This window comes from Scyliorhinus canicula, chromosome 31 (genome assembly GCF_902713615.1).
Source record: "Scyliorhinus canicula chromosome 31, sScyCan1.1, whole genome shotgun sequence".
Taxonomy (NCBI): Eukaryota; Metazoa; Chordata; class Chondrichthyes; order Carcharhiniformes; family Scyliorhinidae; genus Scyliorhinus; species Scyliorhinus canicula.
In genome coordinates this window covers 5841768-5867060 of record NC_052176.1, presented here as the reverse complement: position 1 = coordinate 5867060, position 25293 = coordinate 5841768, and the positions used below count along the sequence as shown (strand labels likewise).

Genomic DNA, 25293 nt, shown 5'->3' with positions numbered 1-25293 from the left:
CTACACTGGCCCCATCAAACACTCCCAGGACAGGTACAGCACGGGGTTAGATACAGAGTAAAGCTCCCTCTACACTGTCCCCATCAAACACTCCCAGGACAGGTACAGCACGGGGTTAGATACAGAGTAAAGCTCCCTCTACACTGTCCCCATCAAACACTCCCAGGACAGGTACAGCACGGGGTTAGATACAGAGTAAAGCTCCCTCTACACTGTCCCCATCAAACACTCCCAGGACAGGTACATCACGGGGTAAGATACAGAGTAAAGCTCCCTCTACACTGTCCCCATCAAACACTCCCAGGACAGGTACAGCACGGGGTTAGATACAGAGTAAAGCTCCCTCTACACTGTCCCCATCAAACACTCCCAGGACAGGTACAGCACGGGGTTAGATACAGAGTAAAGCTCCCTCTGCACTGTCCCCATCAAACACTCCCAGGACAGGTACAGCACGGGGTTAGATACAGAGTAAAGCTCCCTCTACAATGTCCCCATCAAACACTCCCAGGACAGGTACAGCACGGGGTTAGATACAGAGTAAAGCTCCCTCTACACTGTCCCCATCAAACACTCCCAGGACAGGTACAGAACGGGGTTAGATACAGAGTAAAGCTCCCTCTACACTGTCCCCATCAAACACTCCCAGGACAGGTACAGCACGGGGTTAGATACAGAGTAAAGCTCCCTCTACACTGTCCCCATCAAACACTCCCAGGACAGGTACAGCACGGGGTTAGATACAGAGTAAAGCTCCCTCTACACTGTCCCCATCAAACACTCCCAGGACAGGTACAGCACGGGGTTAGATACAGAGTAAAGCTCCCTCTACACTGTCCCCATCAAACACTCCCAGGACAGGTACAGCACGGGGTTAGATACAGAGTAAAGCTCCCTCTACACTGTCCCCATCAAACACTCCCAGGACAGGTACAGCACGGGGTTAGATACAGAGTAAAGCTCCCTCTACACTGTCCCCATCAAACACTCCCAGGACAGGTACAGCACGGGGTTAGATACAGAGTAAAGCTCCCTCTACACTGTCCCCATCAAACACTCCCAGGACAGGTACAGCACGGGGTTAGATACAGAGTAAAGCTCCCTCTACACTGTCCCCATCAAACACTCCCAGGACAGGTACAGCACGGGGTTAGATACAGAGTAAAGCTCCCTCTACACTGTCCCCATCAAACACTCCCAGGACAGGTACAGCACGGGGTTAGATACAGAGTAAAGCTCCCTCTACACTGTCCCCATCAAACACTCCCAGGACAGGTACAGCACGGGGTTAGATACAGAGTAAAGCTCCCTCTACACTGTCCCCATCAAACACTCCCAGGACAGGTACAGCACGGGGTTAGATACAGAGTAAAGCTCCCTCTACACTGTCCCCATCAAACACTCCCAGGACAGGTACAGCACGGGGTTAGATACAGAGTAAAGCTCCCTCTACACTGTCCCCATCAAACACTCCCAGGACAGGTACAGCACGGGGTTAGATACAGAGTAAAGCTCCCTCTACACTGTCCCCATCAAACACTCCCAGGACAGGTACAGCACGGGGTTAGATACAGAGTAAAGCTCCCTCTACACTGTCCCCATCAAACACTCCCAGGACAGGTACAGCACGGGGTTAGATACAGAGTAAAGCTCCCTCTACACTGTCCCCATCAAACACTCCCAGGACAGGTACAGCACGGGGTTAGATACAGAGTAAAGCTCCCTCTACACTGTCCCCATCAAACACTCCCAGGACAGGTACAGCACGGGGTTAGATACAGAGTAAAGCTCCCTCTACACTGTCCCCATCAAACACTCCCAGGACAGGTACAGCACGGGGTTAGATACAGAGTAAAGCTCCCTCTACACTGTCCCCATCAAACACTCCCAGGACAGGTACAGCACGGGGTTAGATACAGAGTAAAGCTCCCTCTACACTGTCCCCATCAAACACTCCCAGGACAGGTACAGCACGGGGTTAGATACAGAGTAAAGCTCCCTCTACACTGTCCCCATCAAACACTCCCAGGACAGGTACAGCACGGGGTTAGATACAGAGTAAAGCTCCCTCTACACTGTCCCCATCAAACACTCCCAGGACAGGTACAGCACGGGGTTAGATACAGAGTAAAGCTCCTCTACACTGTCCCCATCAAACACTCCCAGGACAGGTACAGCACGGGGTTAGATACAGAGTAAAGCTCCCTCTACACTGTCCCCATCAAACACTCCCAGGACAGGTACAGCACGGGGTTAGATACAGAGTAAAGCTCCCTCTACACTGTCCCCATCAAACACTCCCAGGACAGGTACAGCACGGGGTTAGATACAGAGTAAAGCTCCCTCTACACTGTCCCCATCAAACACTCCCAGGACAGGTACAGCACGGGGTTAGATACAGAGTAAAGCTCCCTCTACACTGTCCCCATCAAACACTCCCAGGACAGGTACAGCACGGGGTTAGATACAGAGTAAAGCTCCCTCTACACTGTCCCCATCAAACACTCCCAGGACAGGTACAGCACGGGGTTAGATACAGAGTAAAGCTCCCTCTACACTGTCCCCATCAAACACTCCCAGGACAGGTACAGCACGGGGTTAGATACAGAGTAAAGCTCCCTCTACACTGTCCCCATCAAACACTCCCAGGACAGGTACAGCACGGGGTTAGATACAGAGTAAAGCTCCCTCTACACTGTCCCCATCAAACACTCCCAGGACAGGTACAGCACGGGGTTAGATACAGAGTAAAGCTCCCTCTACACTGTCCCCATCAAACACTCCCAGGACAGGTACAGCACGGGGTTAGATACAGAGTAAAGCTCCCTCTACACTGTCCCCATCAAACACTCCCAGGACAGGTACAGCACGGGGTTAGATACAGAGTAAAGCTCCCTCTACACTGTCCCCATCAAACACTCCCAGGACAGGTACAGCACGGGGTTAGATACAGAGTAAAGCTCCCTCTACACTGTCCCCATCAAACACTCCCAGGACAGGTACAGCACGGGGTTAGATACAGAGTAAAGCTCCCTCTACACTGTCCCCATCAAACACTCCCAGGACAGGTACAGCACGGGGTTAGATACAGAGTAAAGCTCCCTCTACACTGTCCCCATCAAACACTCCCAGGACAGGTACAGCACGGGGTTAGATACAGAGTAAAGCTCCCTCTACACTGTCCCCATCAAACACTCCCAGGACAGGTACAGCACGGGGTTAGATACAGAGTAAAGCTCCCTCTACACTGTCCCCATCAAACACTCCCAGGACAGGTACAGCACGGGGTTAGATACAGAGTAAAGCTCCCTCTACACTGTCCCCATCAAACACTCCCAGGACAGGTACAGCACGGGGTTAGATACAGAGTAAAGCTCCCTCTACACTGTCCCCATCAAACACTCCCAGGACAGGTACAGCACGGGGTTAGATACAGAGTAAAGCTCCCTCTACACTGTCCCCATCAAACACTCCCAGGACAGGTACAGCACGGGGTTAGATACAGAGTAAAGCTCCCTCTACACTGTCCCCATCAAACACTCCCAGGACAGGTACAGCACGGGGTTAGATACAGAGTAAAGCTCCCTCTACACTGTCCCCATCAAACACTCCCAGGACAGGTACAGCACGGGGTTAGATACAGAGTAAAGCTCCCTCTACACTGTCCCCATCAAACACTCCCAGGACAGGTACAGCACGGGGTTAGATACAGAGTAAAGCTCCCTCTACACTGTCCCCATCAAACACTCCCAGGACAGGTACAGCACGGGGTTAGATACAGAGTAAAGCTCCCTCTACACTGTCCCCATCAAACACTCCCAGGACAGGTACAGCACGGGGTTAGATACAGAGTAAAGCTCCCTCTACACTGTCCCCATCAAACACTCCCAGGACAGGTACAGCACGGGGTTAGATACAGAGTAAAGCTCCCTCTACACTGTCCCCATCAAACACTCCCAGGACAGGTACAGCACGGGGTTAGATACAGAGTAAAGCTCCCTCTACACTGTCCCCATCAAACACTCCCAGGACAGGTACAGCACGGGGTTAGATACAGAGTAAAGCTCCCTCTACACTGTCCCCATCAAACACTCCCAGGACAGGTACAGCACGGGGTTAGATACAGAGTAAAGCTCCCTCTACACTGTCCCCATCAAACACTCCCAGGACAGGTACAGCACGGGGTTAGATACAGAGTAAAGCTCCCTCTACACTGTCCCCATCAAACACTCCCAGGACAGGTACAGCACGGGGTTAGATACAGAGTAAAGCTCCCTCTACACTGTCCCCATCAAACACTCCCAGGACAGGTACAGCACGGGGTTAGATACAGAGTAAAGCTCCCTCTACACTGTCCCCATCAAACACTCCCAGGACAGGTACAGCACGGGGTTAGATACAGAGTAAAGCTCCCTCTACACTGTCCCCATCAAACACTCCCAGGACAGGTACAGCACGGGGTTAGATACAGAGTAAAGCTCCCTCTACACTGTCCCCATCAAACACTCCCAGGACAGGTACAGCACGGGGTTAGATACAGAGTAAAGCTCCCTCTACACTGTCCCCATCAAACACTCCCAGGACAGGTACAGCACGGGGTTAGATACAGAGTAAAGCTCCCTCTACACTGTCCCCATCAAACACTCCCAGGACAGGTACAGCACGGGGTTAGATACAGAGTAAAGCTCCCTCTACACTGTCCCCATCAAACACTCCCAGGACAGGTACAGCACGGGGTTAGATACAGAGTAAAGCTCCCTCTACACTGTCCCCATCAAACACTCCCAGGACAGGTACAGCACGGGGTTAGATACAGAGTAAAGCTCCCTCTACACTGTCCCCATCAAACACTCCCAGGACAGGTACAGCACGGGGTTAGATACAGAGTAAAGCTCCCTCTACACTGTCCCCATCAAACACTCCCAGGACAGGTACAGCACGGGGTTAGATACAGAGTAAAGCTCCCTCTACACTGTCCCCATCAAACACTCCCAGGACAGGTACAGCACGGGGTTAGATACAGAGTAAAGCTCCCTCTACACTGTCCCATCAAACACTCCCAGGACAGGTACAGCACGGGGTTAGATACAGAGTAAAGCTCCCTCTACACTGTCCCCATCAAACACTCCCAGGACAGGTACAGCACGGGGTTAGATACAGAGTAAAGCTCCCTCTACACTGTCCCCATCAAACACTCCCAGGACAGGTACAGCACGGGGTTAGATACAGAGTAAAGCTCCCTCTACACTGTCCCCATCAAACACTCCCAGGACAGGTACAGCACGGGGTTAGATACAGAGTAAAGCTCCCTCTACACTGTCCCCATCAAACACTCCCAGGACAGGTACAGCACGGGGTTAGATACAGAGTAAAGCTCCCTCTACACTGTCCCCATCAAACACTCCCAGGACAGGTACAGCACGGGGTTAGATACAGAGTAAAGCTCCCTCTACACTGTCCCCATCAAACACTCCCAGGACAGGTACAGCACGGGGTTAGATACAGAGTAAAGCTCCCTCTACACTGTCCCCATCAAACACTCCCAGGACAGGTACAGCACGGGGTTAGATACAGAGTAAAGCTCCCTCTACACTGTCCCCATCAAACACTCCCAGGACAGGTACAGCACGGGGTTAGATACAGAGTAAAGCTCCCTCTACACTGTCCCCATCAAACACTCCCAGGACAGGTACAGCACGGGGTTAGATACAGAGTAAAGCTCCCTCTACACTGTCCCCATCAAACACTCCCAGGACAGGTACAGCACGGGGTTAGATACAGAGTAAAGCTCCCTCTACACTGTCCCCATCAAACACTCCCAGGACAGGTACAGCACGGGGTTAGATACAGAGTAAAGCTCCCTCTACACTGTCCCCATCAAACACTCCCAGGACAGGTACAGCACGGGGTTAGATACAGAGTAAAGCTCCCTCTACACTGTCCCCATCAAACACTCCCAGGACAGGTACAGCACGGGGTTAGATACAGAGTAAAGCTCCCTCTACACTGTCCCCATCAAACACTCCCAGGACAGGTACAGCACGGGGTTAGATACAGAGTAAAGCTCCCTCTACACTGTCCCCATCAAACACTCCCAGGACAGGTACAGCACGGGGTTAGATACAGAGTAAAGCTCCCTCTACACTGTCCCCATCAAACACTCCCAGGACAGGTACAGCACGGGGTTAGATACAGAGTAAAGCTCCCTCTACACTGTCCCCATCAAACACTCCCAGGACAGGTACAGCACGGGGTTAGATACAGAGTAAAGCTCCCTCTACACTGTCCCCATCAAACACTCCCAGGACAGGTACAGCACGGGGTTAGATACAGAGTAAAGCTCCCTCTACACTGTCCCCATCAAACACTCCCAGGACAGGTACAGCACGGGGTTAGATACAGAGTAAAGCTCCCTCTACACTGTCCCCATCAAACACTCCCAGGACAGGTACAGCACGGGGTTAGATACAGAGTAAAGCTCCCTCTACACTGTCCCCATCAAACACTCCCAGGACAGGTACAGCACGGGGTTAGATACAGAGTAAAGCTCCCTCTACACTGTCCCCATCAAACACTCCCAGGACAGGTACAGCACGGGGTTAGATACAGAGTAAAGCTCCCTCTACACTGTCCCCATCAAACACTCCCAGGACAGGTACAGCACGGGGTTAGATACAGAGTAAAGCTCCCTCTACACTGTCCCCATCAAACACTCCCAGGACAGGTACAGCACGGGGTTAGATACAGAGTAAAGCTCCCTCTACACTGTCCCCATCAAACACTCCCAGGACAGGTACAGCACGGGGTTAGATACAGAGTAAAGCTCCCTCTACACTGTCCCCATCAAACACTCCCAGGACAGGTACAGCACGGGGTTAGATACAGAGTAAAGCTCCCTCTACACTGTCCCCATCAAACACTCCCAGGACAGGTACAGCAAGGGGTTAGATACAGAGTAAAGCTCCCTCTACACTGTCCCCATCAAACACTCCCAGGACAGGTACAGCACGGGGTTAGATACAGAGTAAAGCTCCCTCTACACTGTCCCCATCAAACACTCCCAGGACAGGTACAGCACGGGGTTAGATACAGAGTAAAGCTCCCTCTACACTGTCCCCATCAAACACTCCCAGGACAGGTACAGCACGGGGTTAGATACAGAGTAAAGCTCCCTCTACACTGTCCCCATCAAACACTCCCAGGACAGGTACAGCACGGGGTTAGATACAGAGTAAAGCTCCCTCTACACTGTCCCCATCAAACACTCCCAGGACAGGTACAGCACGGGTTAGATACAGAGTAAAGCTCCCTCTACACTGTCCCCATCAAACACTCCCAGGACAGGTACAGCACGGGGTTAGATACAGAGTAAAGCTCCCTCTACACTGTCCCCATCAAACACTCCCAGGACAGGTACAGCACGGGGTTAGATACAGAGTAAAGCTCCCTCTACACTGTCCCCATCAAACACTCCCAGGACAGGTACAGCACGGGGTTAGATACAGAGTAAAGCTCCCTCTACACTGTCCCCGTCAAACACTCCCAAGACTGGGACAATATTTGACATTGAACCACTTGAGAATTTTTCAAGGTTGTGGTCAATAGTTTGTCTTTAATTTGGAGATGTTGGTGTTTATAATCCCGTGCTTCGCCAGACCTTCATCCATTTCCATAACTTTAATTCCTGGGACACATTGTTCGTCTGTCGCCGGGGGCTCATAGTCTGATGGGACGCCTCTCCAGATCAAACGTGGTTGACTGGGCATCTCTCCTGATCAACCTGCCAACCGTTGCCACGTTTAGAAGGAATTGGCCGAGTTGCGACGGTACCTTCCTTATCTATCTCGCCGTAGGGCGGGACACGGACCCAGACCCTCTGTCCGAGAGGCTTAACCCTGCGGCACACCCCGCCCCGGGAGATAGAGATGGCAACGTTTGGGAAGGGAATTCCGGAGCACAGTGCCCAGATATCGGATGACAGCCGCTCGCTCCTTCGACAGCACCTTCCAAACCCGCCACCTCTACCGTTTAGAAGGACGGGGGCAGCAGCAGACGCACGGGGAACACCCCCGCCTGCAAGTTCCCCCCCACTCCGAGCCGCTCGCCCATCCCGACTCGGAAATATATCGGCCGTTCCTTCACTGTGGCTGGGGGGTCACGATCTCTGTGCGGTCAATTCCAATCCCACTTGACCTGGAGTCTCAACACTGGCCAATTTATTTATTTGTTGAGCCAATCACCAGGTTTATAACGTTAACACAAATATTCTCTTATCGGGGGCTGGTTTAGCTCACTGGGCTAAATCGCTGGCTTTTAAAGCAGGCCAGCAGCACGGTTCGATTCCCGTACCGGCCTCCCTGGACAGGTGCCGGAATGTGGCGACTAGGGGCTTTTCATAGTAACTTCATTGAAGCCTACTCGTGACAATAAGCGATTTTCATTTCATGTCAGCATTTTAATTGAACTGAGAGAAAATGTAACGGACGATCTACTACCTCTTTCCCGATGCTCCCTTCCTAACCCACCCCCACAGTCCACACACACACACACACACACACACACAAAACACAAAGGGGAAAGGGAAACAAAATATGACTAAAAATGAAAAATTATGATCTTTGATGGGCTGGGATGAGTGCCAGTTAATGTCCTTCAGGCTTTCGTTTTGATACTTCTTCCTTCCACATTTGAGATGGTTTGCTCTGGAATGGTCGTCTACTTTCTCTGCAGACTCAGCACCATTTCAGGTTCACAGCAATGGATGTGCCCGGAAGTGACTGCATTCAGAACCGAGGGAGGGAGAGAGACAGAGAGAGAGAGAGAGAGACAGAGAGGCAGACAGAGAGAGAGACAGAGAGAGAGAGAGAGAGACAGAGAGACAGAGAGACAGACAGAGAGAGAGACAGAGAGAGAGAGAGAGAGAGAGAGACAGAGAGACAGACAGAGAGAGAGACAGAAAGAGAGAGAGAGAGTTCCTTTCCCTTCCATTGCCTAAACACTTCTGCCCACTTCTCTCAGAAGGTATCAGGCAGGAGGCAATCGCTGGCCGCTGTCGGGCAGAACACTTGCCAACTAACTGGCTGCCAATTAATCAATCGAAACGAGTCCCTCCAAAGTTGGCCCCTAATAGCCACTCAGTGCCGAGGAGTCTGGTGTTTCCTCCCCGATATACAAAACCTGGGAACGCACTGTCCTGACAAGCAAGCTGTTTCAGCTTCTGTTTTCTGCTTAAAGGGACACCCCGATTATGGGACGGCGGACTAAAATAATAACATGAAGTGAAAGAAATAGGAAAAAAGGCAGCAGACAGGAAGGACTTTTACACAGTGTCAAAACCCTGGAACTCCCTCCCTAACAGCACGGTGGGTGCACCTACACTACACGGGACTGCAGCGAGTTCAAGGTGGCGGCTGACCCACCACCATCTTCTCAAATTAAACCGTGGTGAACTTTAGATGTTTTGAAAGCCGATGTGCTGGCATGGGGACAGTGTTCTGCCTGATGACGGTCAGTGGTTGGTTCGTGAGTGATTCTTTCAGAGGGAACTGGGCAGAAGTGTTTGGACCTCGGAAGCGAAAGGATCTCTCTCTGTCACTCACTCTCTGTCACTCTCTCTCTCTCTCTCTCTCTGTCACTCTCTCTCTCTCTCTCTCTGTCACTCTCTCTCTCTCTGTCACACTCTCTCTCTCTGTCACTCTCACTTTCTGTCATTCTCACTTTTTGTCACTCTCTCTCTGTCTCTCTGTCTCTCTCTCTCTCTCTCTGTCACTCTCTCTCTCTCTCTCTCTGTCACTCTCTCTCTCTGTCACTCTCTCTCTTTCTGTCAATCTCTCTGTCACTCTCACTTTCTGTCACTCTTTCTCTTTCTGTCACTCACTCTCTGTCACTCTCTCTCTTTCTGTCACTCTCTCTCTCTGTCACTCTCTCTCTCTCTCTGTCACTCTCTCTCTCTGACACTCTCTCTCTCTGTCACTCTCTCTCTCTCTGTCACTCTCTCTCTGTCACTCTCTCTCTTTCTGTCAATCTCTCTGTCACTCTCACTTTCCACTCTCACTTTCTGTCACTCACTCTCTTTCTGTCACTCACTCTCTGTCACTCTCTCTCTTTCTGTCACTCACTCTGTCACTCTCTCTCTCTGTCACTCTCTCTCTGTCACTCTCTCTCTCTGTCACTCTCTCTTTCTGTCACTCTCTCTCTCTCTGTCACTCTCTCTGTCACTCTCACTCTCTGTCACTCTCTCTCTTTCTGTCACTCACTCTGTCACTCTCTCTCTCTGTCACTCTCTCTCTCTGTCACTCTCTCTCTGTCACTCTCTCTTTCTGTCACTCTCTCTCTCTCTGTCACTCTCTCTGTCACTCTCACTTTCTGTCACTCTCTCTCTCTTTCTGTCACTCACTCTCTGTCTCTCTCTCTCTCTGTCACTCTCTCTCTCTCTGTCACTCTCTCTCTCTGTCACTCTCTCTCTCTCTCTGTCACTCTCTTTCTCTGTCACTCTCTCTCTTTCTGTCACTCTCTCTCTCTGTCACTCTCTCTCTCTCTCTGTCACTCTCACTTTCTGTCACTCACTCTCTGTCACTCTCTCTCTCTGTCACTCTCTCTCTCTCTGTCACTCTCACTTTCTGTCACTCTCACTCTCTCTGTCACTCTCTCTCTGTCACTCTCTCTCTCTGTCACTCTCTCTCTCTCTGTCACTCTCTCTCTCTCTGTCACTCTCTCTCTCTGTCACTCTCTCTCTCTGTCACTCTCTCTCTCTGTCACTCTCTCTCTCTCTGTCACTCTCACTTTCTGTCACTCTCACTTTCTGTCACTCTCTCTCTCTTTCTGTCCTTTCTGCCCTTGCTCCAACAGACCACCCTTCGCCGGCCCAATCCCTCGCTCCTACCCCCATCACCTCACCTAATGTTTTGGGCAACATTAGCACGGCCAAATCGCCTAACCCGCACATCTTTGGACTGCGGTAGGAAACCGGAGCACCCGGAGGAAACCCACGCAGACACGGGGGGGGGGGGGCGTGCAGACTCTGCACAGGCAGTGACCCCAAGCCGGGAATCGAACCTGGGACCCTGGAGCTGTGAAGCAACAGTGCTAACCACTGTGCCACCCGCGCTGGACCTCTAGCCAGCGATGCCTACACCCCATAAACAAGAATAAATGAACCCTTATTCCCCCCCCAACCCCCACCCCCTGTATAAACTGGCTCGGGTGATGAACTTGACCAGGTACAGATATGGGTGGATGGGGCAGAGCAGGATTCGATGTGACCGTGGAACCTACCCTGCGTGGAGAGCGACGCCAGTACCTTGCTCTTGATGGCCCATTGTGACTCCACGTTGGCGACCACGGCGAACGCCCAGCATGCTTTGCAGTGCGACCCCTGCGGAAAGGGAGGAAGAATCGGGGTCACCGCCCTTCACGACAACAACGGCAGCAAGCAAGCCGTAACTCTACAGCCCCCCCCTCTCCCCCGCTTTCCCCCCCCCCCCCCCCCCCCCCCCCCCCCCCGGGCATGGTTAGAGGCTATTCCACCATGATGCCTCACCACAGAGGTGTGTTATGGGCCAGGGATTAGAGAACCCCAAAGTGTATCATGGAGTTCACCTGACCCACAACTTTTACTAGATTGTGGTATGGGGAGCACACGGCCCACTCTACAGGTACAGCAGAAATGGAAAAGTATTTTTTAAAAGCAAAACAATGTTTATTCCATGAACTCAAGTTAACCTTTTTAAAACATACAGTGAACGTCTTAGCAACCATCAATTCAAATTCAACCCCCAAAGAATACAACACTAAGTAATCCTTTAAGCTTTCCTTTCAACATCCAGAAGACAAAAGAAACACCTTTTAACAGAAGCACATCAGGTTTACATTCACTACTGAGAACATTTATAATTCTGAATTCACCAAATGGTCAAGAGATAGTCTTTTCATGGCAGAGAGATCAGCAGCACACCTGCTCTGTCTGGCTTCAGCTCCAACACTGAGAACGAAACTAAAACACACCCGGCAGCAAACAGCCTAAAACAAAAGTAAAAAGCTGACAGACAGCCCAGCTCTACCCACTCTCTGACATCACTGATAAAAACCCATTTCTTAAAGGTACATTTCTTAAACACCTATTTCTTCATGGTGCTCTCGCACGGTAGGTGACAGACAGGAAATCAGGCCGCGTGCCGAATATGGCGACATTCGAGATGAATAAGGTATGCGAGTAAAAGCTTTGATCAATCTCAGCCGTGCCCTGAACTTCCCCGCTCCTGAAAGGACCAATCTCTCGCGGCATTGAAATCGATAACGGAGAGGGCGACACGTTGCTGGGTACCTGGTCTTTGACATTAGTAACCGATTGGTCCTTCCTCCAGTCCTTACTGTTTGGAAGGTCCTTGTTGTCGCTCCTGATCTGGACGGTTCCACATTTGGGGCTGGGGTCTGTCAGACGTGCATCACTTTTCATCTCGCCCTCTGAGGTAAAATCAAAACCAATTAAGCCAACTTCTCGCTCTCTCTTTCTCTCTCTCTCTCCCCTTGTCTCCCTCTCTCGATATATCTGTTTCTATTGCTCTGTCGCCCTCTCTCTATCTCTCCCTCTCTCTATCTCTCCCTCTCTCTATCTCTCCCTCTCTCTATCTCCCTCTCTCTGTCTCTCCCTCTCTCTGTCTCTCTCACTATCTCTTCCCTTCACTCCCTGTCTCTTACTCTCTCCCTCTCTTCACCTCTCTATTTTCTCTCACTCTCTTTCGCCGTCTCTCCCGCCTCCCCCTTTTCCACTCTCCCTCTTTCTGTCTTTGACGTTCTCGCTCTCTCTCTCTTTCTCTATCTCTTTGTCTCTATTGCTCTCACTGTCTCTTGCTATATATATATATTTTTAATTTAGAGTACTCAATTATACTTTTTTCCAATTAAGGGACAATTTAGCGTGGCCAATCCACCTCCCCTGCGCATCTTTGGGTTGTGGGGTCGAAACCCATGCAGACACGGGGAGAATGTGCAAACTCCACACGGACAGTGACCCAGGGCCGGGATCGAACCTGGGACCTCGGCGCCGTGGGGCAGCAGTGCTAACCATTGCGCCATCGTGCCACCCGCTGTCTCTTTCTGTTGAGCCCTCTCTGTCTCTCACTCTCACTATCGTTCTCCCTATCCCTCTCTCTCCCTCACTATCGCTCCCCCTCTCTCCCTCTCTCTCTCGTTATCTCTCCCCCTCTTTCCCTCTCTCTCTCTCGTTATCTCTCCCTTTCTCTCTCGCTATCGCTCTCCCTCTCTCTCACTCTCCCTCTCGTTATCTCTCCCTTTCTCTCTCGCTATCGCTCTCCCTCTCTCCCTCTCTCTCTCGTTATCTCTCCCTTTCTCTCTCGTTATCGCTCTCCCTCTCCCTCTCTCTCTCGTTATCTCTCCCTCTCTCTCTCGCTATCGCTCTCCCTATCTCCCTCTCCCTCTCTCACTATCTCTCTCCCTCTCTCTCTCGCTATCGCTTTCCCCATCTCCCTCTCTCTCTCTCACTATCTCTCTCCCTCTCTCTCTCGCTATCGCTCTCCCTATTTCCCTCTCTCTCTCTCACTATCTCTCTCCGTCTCTCTCTCGCTATCGCTCTCCCTATTTCCCTCTGTCTCTCTCACTATCTCTCTCCCTCTCTCTCTCGCTATCGCTCTCCCTCTCCCTCTCGCTATCGCTCTCCCTATTTCCCTCTCTCTCTCTCACTATCTCTCTCCCTCTCTCTCTCGCTATCGCTCTCCCTCTCCCTCTCTCTCTCTCGCTATCGCTCTCCATATTTCCCTCTCTCTCTCTCTCACTATCTCTCTCCCTCTCTCTCTCGCTATCGCTCTCCCTATCTCCCGCTCTCTCTCACTATCTCTCTCCATCTCTCTCTCGCTATCGCTCTCCCTATCTCCCGCTCTCTCTCTCACTATCTCTCTCCATCTCTCTCTCGCTATCGCTCTCCCTATCTCCCGCTCTCTCTCTCACTATCTCTCTCCATCTCTCTCTCGCTATCGCTCTCCCTATCTCCCGCTCTCTCTCACTATCTCTCTCCATCTCTCTCTCGCTATCGCTCTCCCTATCTCCCTCTCTCTTTCGCTACCTCTCTTCATCTCTCTATTCTCTCTCTCTTTCAGTATCTCTCTCCTTCTCTCTCTCCTCCCCCCCCCCCCTCTCTCTACCCCATTTGTCTCTCTCTATCCTCTCCCTCTCTCTCCCCCTCTCACCTATTCAGTTAGAACGCAGTGGGTTCCAGGCCCACGGCAGAGAGCTGAGCTCCGAATGCTGACACACTGGGCTGAGGACTGAGGCAGGGCTGCACTGGGAGCTGCCACCTTTCTAATGTAGACATCAAACTGAGGCATGTGTCAGCGTGCTGCCCTTCACGAGCCTCCTCTCACTCGCCACCTCACCTCGCCCTATCACCCTATCCTCTGTTCCCCCCCGTCCCTCATATCTTTAACCAGCTTTCTCCTTAAAACGTGCCAATACTCAAGGGAGCGAGTTCCACAATCTCCCCATTCTCTGAGTAAAGAGGGCCGGGATTCTCCCCTACCAGGCGGGGTGGGGGGTCCCGGCGGAGCGGCGCCAACCACTCCGGAGTCGGGCCTCCCCGAAAGGTGCGGAATTCTCCGCGCCTTTAGGGGCTAGGCCCGCGCCAGAGTGGCTCCCGCTCCGCCGACTGCGTCAACGGCCATTGGCGCATGCGCGGCCCGGCGTTGGGGGTTGGCCGAAAGGCCTTCGCTGGTCGGCATGGGTCCGCGCATGCGCCGGAGCGTCAGCGGCCGCTGACATTACCCCGGCGCATGCGCGGTGGAGGGGGTCTCTTCCGCCTCCGTCAGGGTGGAGGCCGTGGCGGAGGCGGTAGAAAAAGAGTGCCCCCCCCACGGCACAGGCCCGCCCGCCGATCGGTGGGCCCCGATCGCGGGCCAGGCCACCGTGGGGTCACCCCCCGGGGTCAGATCGCCCCCCCCCCAGGACCCTGGGGCCCGCTCGCGCCACCTGCTCCCGCCGGTAAGGTTTAAACCACGTTGGCGGGAGAGGCCTGACAGCGGCGGGACTTCGGCCCATCGCGGGCCGGAGAACCGTCCGCGGCCGGGGGCGGGATTTACGAAGGCCCCGGGCGATTCCCCGACCCTGCGGCGGGGGGGGGGGGGGGGGGGGGGGGGGGGGGGGGCGGGTCGGAGAACTCCACCCGAGGTCCCTCCTGAATTCAACGCTGGAATCATTCATCTGGGGTGGCCACTTACGACAAGAACCATGGCCGTTTGCAAAGGCTAAAGGGAAATATGGGCAATGTAAGATTCAGGCAGGCCACAGAGCCTGAATGTATATTTGTGAGCAGAGAGTCCAGACAGCATCGAAAGCCCCCGACCGATTCGCATTTTGATGGCCCGTCCCATCAGGCAAAGGGCTGATACTCAGGTAACCGATACAGTCCCAGACATTTTGGCGCCAGTCCCTTTACTCAGGAAGCATCAACAACAGGGTCAACAAGCGCTTAGGGCTCGCCCAGCCATCAATGCACCCGCCCCTTTATTGGCTCAGATGGAAGGCATGATCGGGAACTGTCCAATTAATGGGGTTCAAACTGAAGGACCGCCCAAAATAGTGCGAAACTCCGCAAGGATAAAGAGAGAGACCGCCGTGCGCTCGATCTCTCTCGGATCTGACGCTCCGACAACGTTTACCTCCAATCGCAGCCCCACCAGAAGCAAGTTCAACGGCCGCTACCAGACGGATCAGCCCAGCTGTTACTGCTCCAGACCCGGCAGATCAAGATTCCAGCAAAGGCCACCCTTCCTCTGACTTACGCCGGGTGCCTGAAGTTAAGTACAGGTTGTCATGGTCGTTAGGTGGCATTCCCGCAACGGGAGTCGAAGGGCCGATGCCGGGGTAAAAACCGGAGTGTTTTATTCCGGCGTCGGCTCCCATTCCCAGACCCCTATTCTTCCCCCCTCCGTGGGGTTAGCAGGGGCGTCGCGTGATTTACGGGGGGGGGGCGGGGACTCGGCGCGGCGACGGAGACCCGGCGGCGCGTAAAAGACGCGGAGCCTTGGGTCCCGCGCATGCGCAGTTGGGCCGGCGCCAACTAGCGTCAGAAACCCGGGCCGCGTAAACACCACCACCAGTAAGTAGTAATCAGAACATCACCAGGATCATCATTATTATTAGTAGCGGCCCCCAATTGCCACTAACCTTCCTGTCGCGTTCAATGGTTTAATTGATCTGTGTTTGATCATGTTAATCTGGTAACAGATCTATCCACACCTGCTGAATTGCTTCAGCCTTATAAAGATAGACAGCTTCAGGAACTGACACTACTTAGAATATTCTGGAAGCTGCCCTGGGTTCTGGTAGTTTGAAAGCATTGTAAATAAGCCTGTCGTAGATTTAGAGCCGGTATTATCTTTACTTTGCCCTGCGTTAAGTCACAGATATTAAATAGGCAGCGAACAGTGGATAGGAAGATCGGGATTCGGAGCAGAAGTCGGCTGTTCGAGCACGCTCTGCCATTCAATCAGATCATGACTGATCTCTTCCTGTCTCAAATCCATCGCCCCGCCTGTTCCCTACACCCCTTCCACCGTTTTTAAAATCAGAAATATGTCTATCTCCTTCTAGAAACCTTTTCTTGACTCAGATTCCACCGGACTACGGGCCAGCGAGTTCCACAAATTCACCCCCCCCCCCTCCTCCTCCGTTCCAAATCTACCGCCTCCCGACCCCTATCTGTGACAGTGGCCGACTGCAAAACGGGCACAGTCCAAGTGGGGACGCGACACGGGGTTTGACAGGCCCCCCCCCCGCTCTCGCATCCGGGGCTGTCGCCGACCGATTGGTACCTGACAGGTCGCTGAACTTGGTGACTCCATACTTGGCAGTCCCTGTCTCCTCTTCCTGAAACTTCCTGGCTCGCTCCACGCTCTCCACAAAGATCTTGAAGCGATGTGTCTCTTCTGAGTGGAAAATTTGTCCGGGAAGAATGAATAGTTTGCGCTCGGCAAGCGAGAAGCTGTTGGTTTCGGTTGGGGATATCGTGAAGCGACTGACTTTGGTCACAATTGCGGCAAAACAGTTGGGATATCTTTCAAGGGGAGGCGAAACTCAAGGGGAGCGCTTGTGAAAAGGTAGCGTGCAGGAGAAAGGAAAATTGCAAGTTGTCCATTATTGCGAGGTTGTCCAATGAGGAGTAAATCGGGTTTATATTCTCTGGAGTTTGGAAGAACGAGAGGCGATCTCATTGAGACCTCCAGGATTCTGAAGGGGCTTTGATAGAGTGGGGGCTGAGAGATTGTCCCCCGCAGGTCGGGGAATCTAAAACACGGGGGCGGGAGGGTGCAAAGTCTCAGAATAAGGGGGCTGACCACGAGGAAGAATTTCTTCACTCGAGGGAAGGGGGGACTGAGATGAGGAGAAATTACTTCACTCGGGGAAAGAGTCGGCCATTTTGGGGACCGAGACGAGGAGAAATTTCTTCACTCGAGGGAAGGAGGTGGCCATTTTGGGGACCGAGACGAGGAGAAATTTCTCCACTTGGGGAAGGAGGCGGCCATTTTGGGGACTGAGATGAGGTGAAATTTCTGTACTCAAAGGGTTTGTGAATCTTTGGGCTTCTCCACCCCAGAGGATTGTGGGTGCTCCATTGAGGGACTTTTGGTCTCTCGAGGGATTATGGGATGGGGGGAAGAGGTGGGGAAAATGGAGTAAATCCCGAAGTTCGACAAAGACTGTGTTGACTGGCTAGCAGGCTGGATGGGTCGAGTGGCTTACTCCTGCGCCCCATAGGGGCTAGGGGTAATTGTTTGGGCAGAGTTAGGGAACAGCGTGTTTCGGAGCGCCTGACCCCTTTCTGGTCCACTTTTCTGTAGTTATGATGTGGTGGTAATGCGCTAAATTGTCCCTTAGTGTCCAAAGATGTACAGGTTAGGTGGATTGGCCGTGCTAAATTGCCCCTTAGTGTCCAAAGATGTGCAGGTTAGGTGGATTGGCCGTGTTAAATTGTCCCTTAGTGTCCAAAGATGTGCAGGTTAGGTGGATTGGCCGTGCTAAATTGCCCCTTAGTGTCCAAAGATGTGCAGGTTAGGTGGATTGGCCGTGCTAAATTGTCCCTCAGTGTCGAAAGATGCGCAGATTAGGTGGATTGGCCGTGCTAAATTGTCCCTTAGTACCCAAAGATATGCGGTTGGCCGTGCTAAATTGTCCCTCAGTGTCCAAAGATGTACAGGTTAGGTGGATTGGCCGTGCTAAATTGTCCCTTAGTGTCCAAAGATGTGCAGGTTAGGTGGATTGGCCGTGCTAAATTGTCCCTTAGTGTCCAAAGATGTACAGGTTAGGTGGATTGGCCGTGCTAAATTGTCCCTTAGTGTCCAAAGATGTACAGGTTAGGAGGATTGGCCGTGCTAAATTGTCCCTCAGTGTCGAAAGATGCGCAGATTAGGTGGATTGGCCGTGCTAAATTGTCCCTTAGTACCCAAAGATGTGCGGGTTAGGTGGATTGGCCGTGCTAAATTGTCCCTTAGTGTCCAAAGATGTGAAGGTTAGGTGGATTGGCCGTGCTAAATTGTCCCTCAGTGTCCAAAGATGTGCGGGTTAGGTGGATTGGCCGTGCTAAATTGCCCCTTAGCGTCCAAATATGTTAGGTGGGGTTCCTGGGTTACGGAGTAAGGGTGGTGGTGTGGGGCTGAAGTGGGGCGCTCTTTCCGAGGGCCGGTGCAGACCCGATGGGCCGAATAGCCTCCCCCCCCCCCCCCCCCCAGCCCGAGTCTTACCTTCCTGGCTCTGGTAGACCTTGCTGTAGGTTTTCACGAAATCTCGAAACATGGCTGCCAGCTCCTCCTGGGGAGAAGCGGAGAGGATTAACAGGGAAAGCTGACAACGCAGCCTGCAAGCAGCTCACAGGGGCGCGCACCCCCCCCGGACAAGGGTACCATTACAGCGAGGGGTTGGCAATGGAGAGGAATGGGCAGCCGTTTGATTGATGGAAGGAGGACGGAGAGGCATTGGGGAGGCCATTCTGCCCTTCGTGCACTGCTCCAGTCAGAAACCGAGCTGACGGTAAGACCACAAGACATAGGAGCAGAATTAGGCCACTCGGCCCATCGAGTCTGCTCCGCCATTCAATCATGGCTGATATTTACTCATCTCCATTCTCCTGCCTTCTCCCCATAACCCCTGACCCCTTTATTGATCAAGAAACTATCCATCTCTGTCTTAAAGACACTCAGTGATTTGGCCTCCACAGCCTTCTGCGGCAAAGAGTTCCACAGATTCCCCACCCTCTGGCTGAAGAAATTCCTCCTCATCTCTGTTTTAAAGGATCGTCCCTTCAGTCTGGTTCTAGTTTTTCCTACAAGTGGAAACATCCTCTCCACGTCCACTCTATCCAGGCCTCGCAGTATCCTGTAAGTTTCAATAAGATCCCCCCCTCATCCTTCTAAACTCCAACGAGTACAGACCCAGAATCCTCAACCGTTCCTCACCCGACAAGCTCTTCATTCCAGGGATCATTCTTGTGAACCTCCCTCTGGACCCTCTCCAAGGCCCCAGCACATCCTTCCTTAGATACGGGGCCCAAAACTGCTCACAATACACCAAATGGGGTCTGACCAGAGCCTTATACAGCCTCAGAAGCTCTTGTATTCCAGCCCTCTCGACGTGAATGCTAACAATGCATTTGCCTTCCTAACCGCCGACCGAACCTGCACGTTAACCTTAAGAGAATCGTGAACCAGGATTCTTCAGACCCTTTGTGCTTCCGCTTTCCGAAGCCTTTTCCCCATTTGGAAAATAGTCTATGCCTAGATTCCTCCTTCCGAAGAAGAGCGTTACCTCACACTTTTCCGCCATTATATTCCACTCGCGAGTTAACCTGAGCTCCACAGAGCTGCCCCCCCCCCCCCCCCCCCCCCCCACCACGCAGGGTTCCCCAATCCCTTGACCGAAGACGGAGCTCAGCGAAGGTGCCAAGCCCGTGGTCGCGCCTCTGGATTTCGGTGTGGGGGAGGGGGGGGGGGGGGTAAGCCCTCCCGGCCCGCGCGCGCTCACCTCGTTCAAGGCCTGGGCGCGGCCCTGCTCCCTCGGGGGATACGCCTGAAGGGGCAGCAAGACGGAGGTCACCAGGAGGCACCGGGCGTAGAAACTCTCCATCGCGGCGGCAGACCTTGCGTGTCAGAGCGAAGACTCTGGAACTGAGGTTTTTATTCAAAGGTGTCAATGCGCAGAAGGCTGCCCTCTGATTCGCTCAAACCCGATCTGTTTGTGATAAACAGAAGCCACAAGGTGCTTATGCCTATCAGACGATCTTTGAAAAGTCAGCAAACCCCGAGCGCAGATACTTCTTTGAATTTTTTTGTTCGGTTTTAATAACGCCCCCCCCCCCCCCCCCCCCCCCCGCCCGCCCCGGATAATTATGGTTCTCGTCTCAACAGCCAGTGAGGAGATCGAGTAGGCCGAAGCCTGTACTCCTTGGGAATGAGAGGCGACCTCATTGAAACGTTTCAGATTCTGAGGGGGTGGGGGGGGGGGGGGGTTGACAGGATTGAGGCTGAGAGCCTGTTTCCCTCCCTCGTGGGGGGGGGGGGGAATCTATAACTGGGGGGGGGGGGGGCGGTTGACAGGATGGAGGCTGAGAGCCTGTTCCCTCCCTCGTGGGGGGAGGGGGATCTATAACTGGGGGGGGGGGCGGTTGACAGGATGGAGGCTGAGAGGCTGTTTCCCTCCCTCGTGGGGGGAGGGGGGATCTATAACTGGGGGGGGGGGGCGGTTGACAGGATGGAGGCTGAGAGGCTGTTTCCCTCCCTCGTGGGGGGAGAGGGGAATCTATAACTGGGGGGGGGGGGGGTGGGGGCGAGGGTCACAGTTTGGGATGAAGGGGATCTCCCCATTGGAGACGGCGATGAGGAGGACGTTCTTCTCCGATAATTCCAGCCGATAAATGCCAATGTACTGAGCTTTCACCGTGTCGGAAGATATCTCAAGCTTTCACACTGGAGAGGTACGGACAGAGTGACATTCACTGAGTTGCTGAAGTGTTCCTCCCCTTGACTTTCATGGAATCATAGAATTTACAGTGCAGAAGGAGGCCATTCGGCCCATTGAGTCTGCACTGGCCCTTGGAAAGAGCACCCTAGCTCCAGCCCACACCTCCACCCTATCCCCCTAACCCAGTAGCCCCATCTAACCTTTTTTGGTCACTAAGGGGCAATTTAATGTCCCAGGGACTAAGGGTCCCAGGTTCGATTCCCGGCTGGGTCACTGTCTGTGCGGAGTCTGCACGTCCTCCCCGTGTGTGCGTGGGTTTCCTCCGGGTGCTCCGGTTTCCTCCCACAGTCCAAAGATGTGCGGGTTAGGTGGATTGGCCATGCTAAATTGCCCGTAGTGTAAGGTTAATGGGGGGATTGTTGGGTTACAGGTATACGGGTTACGTGGGTTTAAGTAGGGTGATCATTGCTCGGCACAACATTGAGGGCCGAAGGGCCTGTTCTGTGCTGTACTGTTCTATGTTAGCACAGCCAATCCACCTAACCTGCTCATCTTTGGTCACCAAGGGACAATTTAGCACGGCCAATCCACCTAACCTGCACATCTTTGGACACTAAGGGGCAATTTAGCACGGCCAATCCCCCTAACCTGCACATCTTTGGACACTAAGGGGCATTAAGAGAGAGAGATGGAGCGAGAGAGAGAGAAAGATGGAGAGAGAGAGAAAGAGAGCAAAAGAGGAGTTGGAGCCAGAGAGAGAGATAGAGAGAGATGGAGAGAGAGAGAGATAGAGAGAGAGATGGAGAGAGAGAGAGAAAGAGTTGGAGACAGAGAGAGAGAGAGAAAGAGTTGGAGACAGAGAGAGAGAGAAAGAGTTGGAGACAGAGAGAGAGTGAGTGAGAGGCGGAGAGAAAGAGAGAGAGAGAGAGAGAGAGACGGAGAGATGGAGAGAGAGTGACAGCAAGAGAGACGGAGAGAGAGAGAGATGGACAGAGAGAGATAGAGAGAGACGGAGAAAGAGAGGGCCGGAGTAAAAAAGAAACAGAGAGAGAGAGAGAGAGAGTGTCGACGAGGTTTAAGGAATGAATTCCAGAGCTTAGAACCCCACCCCCCCCTCCCCCAGGCAGCTGAAGGCACGGCCGCCAATGGTGGAGCGAAGGGAATCGGGGATTGGGGAGGAGGCTGGAATCGGAGGAGCGCAGAGATCTGGGAGGGTTGTCGGAGCTGGGGAACGTTACAGGGAGAGGGATGGGGGAGGGGAGATGGGAATTTACAAAGATGGAAGGGTCAAGGAAACCTTTAGGAACATCGGAATAGGAATTAGGAGCAGAGGTCGGCCCTTCGGACCCGCTCTGCCATTCAATCAGATCAAGGCTGATCCCTTCCTGGTCTCAAATCCACCTCCCTGCCTGTTCCCTGTATCCCTTTAATCTGTTTTGAAAATCAGAAACATATTCATCTCCTTCTTGAATCCATTTAGTGACTCAGACTCCACCGCACTGCGGGGCAGTGAGTTCCACAAATTCACTCCCCTCTCCGAGAAGTAGTTCCTCCTCGTCTCAGTTCCAAATCTACCGTCTCTCAGCCTAATCCGTGACCTCTCGTTCGCGATAGCCCCTCAATCGGGAACATTTGGTCTACGGTTACTTTATCGATCCCCCTCAGTATTTTATACACCTCGATCAGATCCCCTCTCATCCTTCTAAACTCCAGCGAGTAGAAGCCCAAACTGATCAATCTCTCCTCGCACGTCAACCCCTTCATCCCCGGAATCAATCTGGTGAACCTCCTCTGAACTGCCCTCCAATTCCATCCACATCCTTCCTCGAATAAGGAGACCAAAACTGAACAAAGAACAAAGAACAATACATCACAGGAACAGGCCCTTCGGCCCTCCAAGCCTGTACTAGCCATGATACCAAAACCCTCAGCCCTTCCTTGTGCCGTATCCCTCTATCCCCATCCTATCCATGTGTTTGTCAAGATGCCTTTTGAACGCCGGTAATGTATCTGCTTCCACAGCCTCCCCAGGCAACGCATTCCAGGCACTCACCACCCTCTGTGTAAAAAACCTGCCTCGTACATCTCCTCTAAACTTTGCCCCACGGACCTTAAACCTCTGCCCCCTGGTGACTGACCCCTCCACCCTGGGAAAGAGTGCCTGCCCCTCCACTCTATCCATGCCCCTCATAATCTTGTAGACCTCTCACCCCTCAACCTCCGTCTTTCTAATGAAAACAGTCCGAGTCTATTCAGCCCCTCCACATAGCTAACACCCTCCAGACCAGGCCACATCCTGGTAAACCCCCTCTGCACCCTCTTCAAAGCCTCCACATCCTTCTGGTAGCGTGGCGACCAGAATTGTGCGCAATATTCCAAGTGCGGCCTTCCCAAGGTTCTATGCAGCTGCAGCCTGACTTGCCAGTTTTTATACTCGATGCCCCGTCCGATGAAGGCAAGCATTCCGTCTGCTTTCTTGACTACCTTGCCCACATGCGTTGCCACCTTCAAAGATCTGTGGACCTGCACGCCCAGATCTCTCTGACATTCTATATTCCTAAGAGTTTTGCCATTTACGGTATATTTCCCCTCTATGTTAGACCTACCAATTGAATTCCCTCACATTTGTCCGGATTAAACTCCATTTGCCATTTCTCTGCCCAAGTCTCCAACCTATCCGTGTCCTGCTGTACCCTCGGACAATCCTCAACACTATCTGCCACTCCACCAACCTTGGTGTCATCCGCGTACTGGACGCAATACTCCAGCTGTGGTCTCACCAGGCCCCTATACAATTGCAACAACACTTCCCTACCGTTATACTCCAGTCCTTTCGTAATAAACGCTAACCCGAATAGGCGCCGGAGTGTGGCGACGAGGGGCTTTTCACAGTAACTTCATTGCAGAGTTAATGTGAGCCTACGAACCATTCACAGTATCTACCAACCTGAGGCGGGCCAGGAAGGGAGGCTGGGCTCTCAAACTAGTGGAAAGATGGTGGAGGGAACAGGAGAGGGGGGGGGGGGGGGGGGGGGGGGCGGACAAGATGAGCTTGGAGGGGGGAGATGGGAGAGAACCGAGATTTTAGAAACTAGAATTCCTCCTGCCTCTTCGAGCCAACCGATTTGCGAACGAGCCGAATCCGAAGTCTCCATAAGCAACATCGACTGTTCTACCCTCATCGAGCCTCCCCGTTACCCGGTCAAAAAAGACAACCGGTTCTGTCAGGCAACTCGGGGCTTTAACTTTAACTTCTTTCTTGGAGAAGGGCCTAACGCTCGCCGTTCTCCAGTCCTCTGCTACCTCCTCGAGGGAGGATCACGAACACACGGAATGGGAGCAAGGAGGAGGCCGTTTGGCCCCTTGGAGGCCCGCTCCGTCATTCGATGCGATCTTGGCTGATCTATTTGTGTTTCGAGCTCCTTGTTCCCCACCCCCCCCCCCCCCCACCCCCTCGCTTTTCCCAGACTCCCCCACAGAGAGGAAACATCCTTTCCTGAATTGTTAAGGCCATTCAGGATCTCATCAACTTCAATTGAGTTCCCCCCCCTCCCCACTATCCCTCGCTCCGACCTTCCCTCATGAGTCAACACACTCTTTCGGATATCGATCGAGTAAACCTCCTCTGAACCGCTACCGACGCATTGGAGGATTGTGACGGGTACCTCCACGGTCCCCGGCCTCAAGTCCCTCAGCGTCCTCCCACGGTAGGTACACCCACCGTGCTGTTAGGGAGGGAGTTCCCAGGATTCTGACCCCAGCCACAGTGAAGGAACGGCCGATATATTTCCCAGTCGGGATGGCGAGAGGCTCGGAGGTGGGGCGGAGCTTGCAGGTGGGGGTGTTCCCCGTGCGTCTGCTGCTGCCCTCGTCCTTCTAGACGGTAGAGGTGGCGGGTTTGGAAGGTGCTGTCGAAGGAGCGAGTGGCTGCGGGGCGTCTTGTAGACGGTGCGCACGGCTGCCGCTGTGCGTCGGGGGGGGGGAGGGAGTGAATGTTTGTGGTTAGCGTGTCGATCGAGCGGGGCTGCTTTGTCCTGGATGGTGTCGAGCTTCTCGAGTGTTGTTGGGAGCCGCGCTCATCCAGGCAAGTGGAGAGTATTCCCTCACACTCCTGATTTTGGCAGGGGGGGCGCAGTGGTTAGCCCCGCTGCCTCACGGCGCCAGGGTCCCAGGTTCGATTCCGGCTTGGGTCACTGTCTGTGCGGAGTCTGCACATCCTCCCCGTGTGTGCGTGGGTTTCCTCCGGGTGCTCCGGTTTCCTCCCACGGTCCAAAGATGTGCAGGTTGGGTGGATTGGCCGTGCTAAATTGCCCCTTAGTGTCCAAAGATGTGAAG

General features: G+C 53.1%; 1 protein-coding gene across 1 annotated transcript in view; it reads right to left on the bottom strand.

Annotated features, from left to right (window-relative positions):
* LOC119958834 (cathepsin F-like) overlaps positions 1-20124 on the bottom strand; it is a 36694-nt gene extending 16570 nt beyond the window's left edge. The window contains exons 1-5 of the mRNA XM_038787338.1: positions 20023-20124; positions 18747-18813; positions 16821-16934; positions 12323-12462; positions 11275-11374 (exon numbers count right to left, since the gene is read on the bottom strand). Of these exons, the coding sequence (XP_038643266.1) occupies positions 11275-11374; positions 12323-12462; positions 16821-16934; positions 18747-18813; positions 20023-20124 (523 nt within the window). The remainder of the gene's footprint in view (positions 1-11274; positions 11375-12322; positions 12463-16820; positions 16935-18746; positions 18814-20022) is intronic.
* Positions 20125-25293: the final 5169 nt, after the last annotated feature.